This window comes from Scophthalmus maximus, chromosome 15 (assembly GCF_022379125.1).
Source record: "Scophthalmus maximus strain ysfricsl-2021 chromosome 15, ASM2237912v1, whole genome shotgun sequence".
NCBI lineage: Eukaryota > Metazoa > Chordata > Actinopteri > Pleuronectiformes > Scophthalmidae > Scophthalmus > Scophthalmus maximus.
The window spans coordinates 8,249,917-8,259,918 of NC_061529.1; the positions used below are offsets into that span (position 1 = coordinate 8,249,917).

At 43.3% G+C, this 10,002-nt stretch overlaps 1 protein-coding gene across 1 annotated transcript in view; it reads left to right on the forward strand.

Moving 5' to 3' along the window:
- Positions 1-9,107, forward strand: part of cdin1 (CDAN1 interacting nuclease 1) — a 68,860-nt gene extending 59,753 nt beyond the window's left edge. Inside the window, exon 13 of the mRNA XM_035611038.2 lies at positions 7,599-9,107. Within this exon, the coding sequence (XP_035466931.1) occupies positions 7,599-7,755 (157 nt within the window). The 3' untranslated portion in view covers positions 7,756-9,107. The remainder of the gene's footprint in view (positions 1-7,598) is intronic.
- Positions 9,108-10,002: the final 895 nt, after the last annotated feature.

Here is a 10,002-nt window from a genome sequence, read left to right on the forward strand (position 1 = left end):
ATTGAGTGTCATTGTCTTATTATACATTAATCATCAAATCAAATTTAGTTTGTAAAGTGTGGAAACTTGGAAATTTGCACTAAACTTGGATGGAGGGAGCATTGGCCAGTGGCAAGCCCTCACATTCTGGTGTTACATTGGGATATAAGGGAACCATTTACACCTTACAGGTATTTGAGATTTGATGGAGCTTCCTCATTAAGGTGCTTTGCACACAAGGAGAAGAATTTTTAATTGTAATTTGGAATTTACTGTGCCAGTGCAGAGAAACTAACACAGGAGACATGTTATCTTTTTCTGGTCCATGTCAGTATTTGTGCTTCAGATTTTTATATCAGCATTTCAGCATCATTTTGTTTCATTCATATTTTTTGTTCATAATGTCACACAATTGCAAGAAGGCTTTTCTAGTGTGAGGCAAATGACATGTCCTAGTCAAAAATTATTTCAAGGCTCCTTATAGTAAAACTGGAGGCCAAGTTCATGTTATCCCTATGATGAGATAATGTTTTTTTAGGTGTTTAGGGCCAAATACAGTAACTTCAGTTTTGTCTGAATTCAATGAAATAATAATATTATATATAATTATAATTATATAATTTTATATATATATATATATATAATAAGTAATCCAGGCTTTTTATCTCTTATAGACATCTCGGAAGTTTGGCATCAGAGACATACAGCTGGGTGTCGTCTGCGTAACAATGGAAATGTATGCTGCTTCTTGATAATACTGGGTGGTACAGGGGGACGTATATTGGATAAAAAAATATTGGTGCTAGAACGCCAGCCAAGTGTGGTTCATTGAACCCCAATGACATGTTCCCATCTCTGCAGTATAATATTATGATAGTTGGTGTCAAATGCAGGTTTAACATCCAGCAGGACATGTACAGAGACGAGTCCATGCAACTTCAAGTGCAATTTGTTTGTGTGAGTGTTCTTATAGGTGCTGCTGTTTTGCATGTGTGTGGATGTTTATATTTCAACGGCAACGCTGGAAAACAATCAGCCATGTATCGGACACACGTTCTGTGACCTCGCATATAAACATGATATCATCCAAACATACACACATAACACCAGTCCTTTGCTGGACACATCAGGTTTGCAGGCGCCCAGTCAGGCTGACGCTGCCTTAGCGAGGGTAGATAGGGTTACAGTACAAACTGTTGTTGATTAGGGTTGTGCCTGTTGTAGGGGGATCATCCTAAATTGAAAACACATTAGCCAGTAGGGTTAAGGGCAGGATTAGGACCAGGGCCGTCCGAGGCGAGGAGCAGCGGCAGTCACAAAATGGCTGTCCTTCTTCTGCGCGCTTTTGACTGTGTTTCCCCAGAGACAGGTGGCAATTATCGGCCAGGGCTGCTGGGAGTTCACAATAACAGGTTAAAGGAGCATGTATCCCCCTGACGCTGGAGTCCTCTCTGTCTACTCACAGCCTCCCAGCCCCCAGCCTGCTCGCCTGCCACCACAGGGAGCTTCCTGTCTCCGAGCAGGACTTACAGACATGGGGACTCATCAAAGGCTAGAGGGACTCTCGAGACAGATCTCCAAATTAGCACTGTGGCCAGTGTTTGGCTTTGGAGACTAATAAGCCTCATCTGAAAACAATGAAAGCCTCAGAGACATTTTATTTTATTTTTACTCCCTATATTGGATGTAGTGAAGGAAATCTTAATTCTGAAGTGCTAGCGTGTGCATTTGTAATGTATTAACGGTCATGCAGACTCAAAGATATAATTATTGCCTACTCATGATTTTTGTACAGTACTTGCTGAGGAGACACCATTTGCAGCTGTGATAGAATTTAATAATATCAGCATCAAGTGTTAATGAATACCCACTCAGTGTGTCATAACTGAAGAGATAAAGCCATTTTCATGATATAGAGGGTCATTATAGAGGACGGTGAGTCGATATATGAGAAAAGATCAGGTGAGCTCTGACCGTTTGAATGTTAACCCTTACACATTCATATCATGAAGTCGGAAATTTAAAAGTGAAATTGTTTGTGAAGCAGGAATGCTGCCCAGAAAGTCTTTGTCTGAAGTACAATTCGTTCCACAACTCCGATCTTAAATTTAATGTGGATTGTCCTGGCGTTGTCACAGAGCTGTCGTCGGTTGTTTTGTTCTACGCAGTGTCCTGCTGTTTGGACCAACTTCTGAACATTAAACAGACAAAGCCGAAGCCAGACCACACCTTGTTTGGTTTCGCTCCACATCAAAAGCAGACCAGTGTGTGTCAAAGTGCATTGGACCGTGACGCGGTAGATCTAGAAGGGACCAGTGCACATTACACACACAACACACACTTGTTCCTCAGATATGTGTTGCTAATGTGGTAGGCGACATGCTCAGTTAAGGGACTTAACGAGTTCCAAACACTGATTAAGGCCCCTCCCTTTGGCTGGAGGATGTTTGGGAAGCATGATATTGTACAAACTGATCCTAACCAGGACCAAATGGTGATGTGGAGCCGTGTCTTACTATTATGTCATCAAAATAAAAATGAGGTTGGGGCTTATTAGTTCATCCACATAATCATGCATCAGCCAAGTTATCAATCAGCTGATTGAGGTAGGGTCTGTCAGAGTGTGCGTGCGTGCGTGCGTGCGTGCGTGCGTGCGTGCGTGCGTGCGTGCGTGCGTGCGTGCGTGCGTGCGTGCGTGCGTGCGTGCGTGCGTGCGGTGATAAGATTTAGGCTAATGTGAGAAGGTGTCTGAGGAGATAGGTCTGAGAAAGTGATAATTCGTTAGTTGGAGATAAAGAATGCAGAGTTGCATGGGACGGTGATGGTGGTGGTGCTGGAGAGTGTTAGAATAACAATCAACTGTGTCATGATATGAGGCTAGATGTCAGTGTTAATAAGGAAAGATAGGAAGTTCATTTTCTCTAGGCTACATTAAAGTAATATAATATGTATTTCTGAGTGAAATTGACATCAAATACAGATTTTTTTCATTAAATTCACACATTTATTTGTTTCTCAAATGAGGTGTGTTTTCTGAAAACACCTATAGTCACCGCTCAGATATTGTTGCATTAAAGATTCAATAGACTTTAGTAAAATAATCTGTTTTTGTGACTACTTTTTCATGCAATTATCAGAGGTGGTGTATTTTACAATAGTGTCTCATAATATTCCTGAGCTGAAAGTGCATCACGTTGAGGGCTGAGGGCCTCGTCCCGCTATGGATAAAGCAGCCTCTAGTCTCTGTTGGAGCATCGGTATCATGCATCGGCGCGCGTAAATTAGCTCCTGCTAACGTACAACTCACAACAAACTGACTGGACGTGACCTCCCACACCCGTCAAGCTCGCACATTACACCTCCATACCCCTGCACATAAAACACTCTCTACCTCCTACTGTGACAAAGAGGAACCACATCCGTGCCACGTTCCATTTCCATACCCCATCGATAGAAAACATAAAAACGTCTGTGAGAATTACACCTGGCAGAGGATGTTTTATTTTTTAATGCGCTCTCTTCCACCTTAATTACGACGCTTGTGTAGGTTGGGGCGTCGCGCAGCTTTTCGCTACGGCCGCCTGATGTTTGTGTTTTACATACCTGAGCAGAGTTGAAAAATGGGTAGCAGGGGGGGAAATAAGATGTTCTATTTTTAGCCCTACTCATGTAAATAACTTGTATTTGGGAGGTTAACTCTTCCATTCATCTCCTGTTACTTACACAATAGGATGTATAGTTTGTAGCGAGGGATTATTTACCTCTCCGTTTGATGATGTCCCTCCAGGCAGAGCCAACCTTTAAATGTCCTATTTGTGTGCACGGACGCTCGTGTTATCAGGACCGGCTTCACCATCAGGCCAACTCAGTTGTTACAAATGGCTACTGCAGGGCCATTAAAATACACGAGCTGGATCTTCAGTGATCAGTTGCAGGACCATATCACCTCGTACGCAGGCCCTGGGTCACTGCCCCCCCCTGAAACACCACACATACAAACACATTACACCACCATTATCTGACACTGTAAATAAACTCCCATAGGCAGCTACCTAAAAGCAGAGACTGACCTCGAAAGAACAGTCCATTTGTCACCAATACACATTTTCTTTCCCTCTCTTTTGCTATGTACACAGTTATTCTGTCTCCAAGACAGAGACTTTTATTCCTCTATATTCCTCAGCCCAATCACTCTCAGTGCTCTCTGTCTTTAAAAGGAGTTCAGCAGGTCCCATACTTACGTTTCAGGGAGCAGAGAAATGACTGACTAAATCTAATGTTTGGCAGTGCTTTAGTGGCCCTACCTTGTGACCTGATGTATGGATGCTGAAAACAAAGAGGTCTTTGTGGGGAGACCTCGGAGACAAGGAGTTCACCCTCAGGTAGAGGCTTACGCTGTCTAAATCATTGCTCGGGCGTTTGTTTGAAAAGGGTCCGTGTGGCATGTAAAATGAAATGAGGGCGTTTTAAAGTCGAGCGTAAATTCGTCTTGATTTTTTATTGATAATTCATCATGTTGTGTAATGTGTTTTGGCAGAAGTGCTCGGCCCCCGGTTTTTCGTAAAGCTTTTTCTCACCAAACGTGGCAGATCAAATTAGCCTTGATCTGTGTGTTCAATGGGAACGTTAAACTCCAAGATTTTCTTTCAGGGGGGTTGTGCCGTCTGACCTCCAGCAACCTTAGACTTCTCAGAAAATGAGACGGGCAGAAGTAAAAGTCAGGGAAGGATATCTGCACATTCTCTGCAGGTTATGCTTTGCACATTTGCTTTAGCTGCTCATTTTTGTTTACCACTGCTCCTTGTATGTACGAGTTGGCCATTTAAGATGCAGAGATTTCATTCTGCTCTCAGCTCTGTGTGAGGCTTGCCTCGCCGTGTGTTTGGAGGCAGACACTAATAACACTCCCTCTTCTCCATTCAAGGCTTTTTGTTCCTGAGTGCCTTGCTCTCATTAAGCTGCGGTAGTACGCCGCTTGGCACCTGCTATAAATGTGACCACCAACCGCTCATTAACACGAGCGAAAGCATGGCTGGCAGCCGCAATCCACGCCCAGGCTTGTCAAGTGGCCCCCTTGCTAAAATTATCCACATTTTTCAAACAATTTCACCACTCGCTACATAGTTAGGTGTTTATTGGAAGATGGCCGACTCTGCCTTCGAGGTGGCGTGTGTAATAAGCACATGCCAGGTTAAGATGAACCGCCCCACATAATAAACCATAATTTGCCCACAAATTCAAACTGAACTTCTTTCCACTTCCTCAGGTGTTTAGAAAAACAATCTTCTGAGAGAATATATCGTATATAAGGCCGTACTGTAAAACTATAATTGCTTTTTTACAGTTTCTGGATGCTGTTTCGGATCTCATCCATTAGCCATCGGACTTCTTGGCCTCCAAACTGTTCCCTTTACCCTCTGTGTTATTTTTTTCTATTTCTTTTTCTCCCATTCTCAGAGTTTAAACCTCAAGGTCCCTGTTGCATTGACTTGGATTAATTCTGAGTGGGATTCAAATCCATTTATTTTCTTTAGGGTATGGAAAGGCCTTGGTGACATGGCTCCCCTGTGTTTATAATTTTGCTTGTTTCAATTTGTGCTCGGCCTCCCCTGACAGACCCGGAGCATGATGTATCGTACGCCGCTGCCTCATCTGTTGATGTACAGTTTTAACCTTTTCAGAAGGTTGGCCCTCTTCACTCTGAGCAAACGGGTCTCTCTCCCTCTCTCTCTCTTCTCCCCTCCTCTGTCTCACCTTTCCACCCAGAGCCCAGGAAATCCATACAGCACACCAGCTGAATAAAAAAGACCCCTTTTTTCTCGAGTCATCTAATGTAAATGTTTAGGTTTTGTTTCCATAACATTACCATATTAAGAGTTGGCGGCCATGTGCAGCGGTAGACCGTGGAGACGAGGGGAGTTTGGATGCTTGAGCTCTGTGCGGCGCTGAGAGTCTGAGCTATGTGTGTGACATTGCGGTGAACTTGCAGTGTGCATCTGTAGGCTTTCTCCAGGGCTGTTAGCTTTGGCCTGTTTGCTCATAGATACAGCACCGTAAATCACACACTGTAAAACGCAGAATGCGGGGGGGGGGTGAAGAAGCATGTACTGCTGCGAGGGCCTCGTGGAGGGAGGGAGGGAGGGGTGTGTGCGTGTACAGTCACATATTTTTTTCATGAATGTGTCTGTCTCCGTACAAGTGCTGTATGTAAAACATGCACCGCCTCAAGGCCCTGTCTGTGCAGTACAGTACATATAGCTGGCAAGGTCGCAACAACTGATTTTTGCACTTGGTTTTTATAATTTATGTGCTGAAAGTTGTAAAGGATAACCTTCTTGATATTTATAATAATCTCGTAAATTCTAACCACACAAATGACCAAAGATTACTGTAATTATTGTTGGACAATAATAGCAGAGGGTGTTTGAGTCAGTATTTATTTTAATATGCAATGATTGATCACAGTTTCAGGGTTTATGCACTTTACCTTGGAGCTGAACTTCTGCTGCTCTCCGTCGCCCTTTAGCCAGCTTCCTTTCTGGGTCTTCAGGGGCCACACAACATTGTTAACTGTCTAAGGATAGAGTGTCTGGGACTGAAGCTCTGTCAGCCCCTGAATTTGGTCTTGCATGTGGTAACCGAGGTGCTCTGCATTCAGAGTTCAACTGTGACATGTCTTTATGCATGGCAGCTAATGTTCAAAGAAATAGGTATGATCTATATGAGGCAGAGAGGGGCCACCAGTGGCTCTTTGGGGCATAATAAATAGCTCGAAAGATTATTTATTGCCTTTGTGCGGAGAAGTGGTGAAACAGCGTTCCACATTCCCAGAGAACTCCAGTTTGAATATTTCTGCACCTATTTTTCATCAGACCTTCAGGTATACAGTAACTTATGTGTCTATGAGACATGATTGCAGCAAAATGATGAGAGGGAGAGAACAAACAAAAGATAGTAGAAAAGAAAAAAACAAACTAACGCCTTACATTTAAATAGTCTGAACTTGACTCCTCAGTTGTTGGCAATCCATTTTTTTCTATAGCTCTTAGGAACTGGCAAAGTTGCTTTGACTTTCAAAGTGAATGTGGACGAAAACACTCGATCCAACAGTGTGACTGGCTCCTCTTAACCACCAGATGCGGTGTGTTTGAGTCTCAGACTTTGTGTTGAACTCTGTGTGCTCTGCTCTGTGCCAAGGGCTTCCGATGACAGGATCCGGAGGCCTTGGTGTAGAGCTTTGTTATTTCACAGATTATTGTTATTTCACTGCCATTGTAATGTGATCGAGTGTGTATCACCCTGACAGAAAGATCGTAATCTCCCTGGCGGCTTTTTGTGTTTTTTTGTGTTTTTTTTTGATTCAGCACATGTCTACTGGATGGTTATCAAAGTAAAATACCTAAGCGACCTTATCTCTCATAGATCAATCTCACTGGTGTCCTATCTTTCCATCCCTTCACTAACGTAATCCTGTGTTCCAAAGTCAACAGCTGTAAGCATTTTGCAGATCTGAATTTGAAAGCGTCTCATTGATAGCGTCTTCAGAACTCTCTGAGATGACAGGCAATGATGTACTAACAAGAGCCCCGGCTTTACTTCTCTTTTCTTTTTCCCCGCAGGTTCGGTCCAGGCCTTGTGATATACTGGTACGGCTTCATCGGAGAGCTGGACTGCCAGAGAGACAGAGGTATCCTGCTCAAAGACTGCTTCCCCACGGACATTGCCACCCTGTGCCACCTCGCCCAGCAGGACCAACTGCCACAAGAGCCAGAATAAAGAGTGAGAAAAGTTGAGAAGTGGAGCAAAAAAAAACAAAATATGTAAAGATTGGATGATGAATGGAAAGGAAAGAAAGAGGAAGACAAGGAGGGGGAGAGGGCAGGAACACTGAACTAAACAGGGGTGGATACCAAGATCCAGAAGCAATTTGGAAACTGCTGGCAAAAGAAAATGTGCCCTGAACTCCACCTGACCCTCCGTCTCTGTCTGTCTCTGCCTTTCTTCCTCTCCTCCAATGCCCCAAAGCTACCACATGTAAATACACACCAGCACACTGTATATCTGACAGCACAGGGTCAGATTCATACCTGTGTGTGAAACACAGTCTTGGCGGCTTTCCTGGTTGCGGTCCGCTCCTGGCCCCTGGATGGCCCCTTCCAATGGACAGCCAGGGGGAGAGCCAGGGCCAAAGCAGGACACAAGGCCCTTCCTTATCACACCCAAAGCCCTGGCCTTTGTCACTCTTTCCTCCTCCGTTACATTTACGCAGATAAGCGAGGTGGGGTCCGTGCGGACTCCTGTCTTTCACCTGCGTCACTCAGTGCCCTCTCACTCCCGCCTCCAGGGGAGTAAACAAGATCATTTCTGATAAAGCTGACCTCAATGTGACCCTTTTCACTTTGCATTATGAAATCTATTGAGGGTTGAAGCAAGGGCTCATACCACAATTCAATTTCATCACAAAATAATCAACTCGTATCTGCTTATTATGTGTGAATTATACTGATCAACTAGTAAGTATCTATAAATGAATTAACTAAAAACTGTTTTCCCGCACAGGTCCATCTAATCTCATGTGCCAGCTTTTCCCATTGGCTTGTTTGCATGGTGTTGATCAAAGGAAAGGCTGTGTTATTTTATTGTTTTGAATTATACTTTGTATAGTTTGTGCTGCCGTAAAATCTTCATTGTTGTCATAAGAAAATGACCTCCTCCCCCCCAACAAAATCTAAATTTCTCAGCCAATAGTCAAAAAGAAGAAGATTCTCAATTTACATTGAATCAACTAAAAGACGTAAATCATTACATATGAGAGACTTGTTTAGTATTTTTGCTTCAAAAATCAAAATGATTAAGTGATTATTCAAATCCTTGACTGTTCATTTTGTGTTTATCAACTGATCAGTTGTTTATACTGTATGTACTGAACACGGGGGGTTAAGGCAAAATGCTAATTAATGAGCTCTGTATCACTTCCATGAGGGTTCTGTAGTATTGTCCCAAAAAAGTCAGTCCTAGTTGTGTTTTATCCCACATTTTACACTGATGATAAAAACAAATATCTTGTAGGGGGCAGTTTATATAGTATGTTTAAGATGAATAAATATGTTTTGATAAAATGCTCAGAATACATAGTCTTGTTATGAATATTAACATCACAAACTGTATATACTTATTATATATTTCTTTAATTTATTTCAATTTGCCTGTGTGAGAGCCTACACAGGTTCCATTTTTGAGGTGAGTGACCATCCTGCAGTTGTGTGTTGCACATCTTTACAGCCCCAGTACCTTTTATGAGAGGATACTAATGGAAGAAACACAGCTGGGCTAGGGGAACCAGAAGTGAACATAAAGTTGAGTGATGCTTTTAGAGGCAGATATGCACTGCCTATAGGGGGTCTCTGTCCTGTCCTCCTCCTTTATTGCACTCAAAACGATAAGAGGAAAGAAAGTGAAAGGGTGAAGAACCTACCACTACCTCAGAGAATGTATTTTATAAGAATCGTTTTACACACACTGCGCCTTACTAACAGAGAAAAGTGGGGGAATTTGTTTTTTGTTTCCTTATATTACAGAGGCTTCGTAGCTGACCGCCAGCCCTCGCTACTGTCCTGCAGAGAGATGAATCAAAGCAGACCTCAGGTGAAAAAATACAGTAAGGCATGAATGAAGTCATGCTCTCTCCTCGTCTTCACTGCGGCGTAATCGTTGCCGAACCTGATCCTCTTCTGTTGCCGAAGGGGAGGAGAAACGCCCCCCGTGCAGGATTAAAAATAAGCATTTCTATGTTTGTTCTGCACAGTCATGCACTGCTCACACAGTTAGAAAGATATGGTATGTGGAGGTTAAATACCACTAAAGTGTTGCTTGATTTGTTACCCTTAAACCTCTAACCCGCAGCCGGCTGCCATCTAGGCCTTGATCCCTCCACGAGGAGGCCAGTGGGTCACCGCAGGGTCGCCAGGCGGCCATGGCTTCCTCTGTAAGGCCCCCCTGCTCCATGTGGTACAAAACAACTGT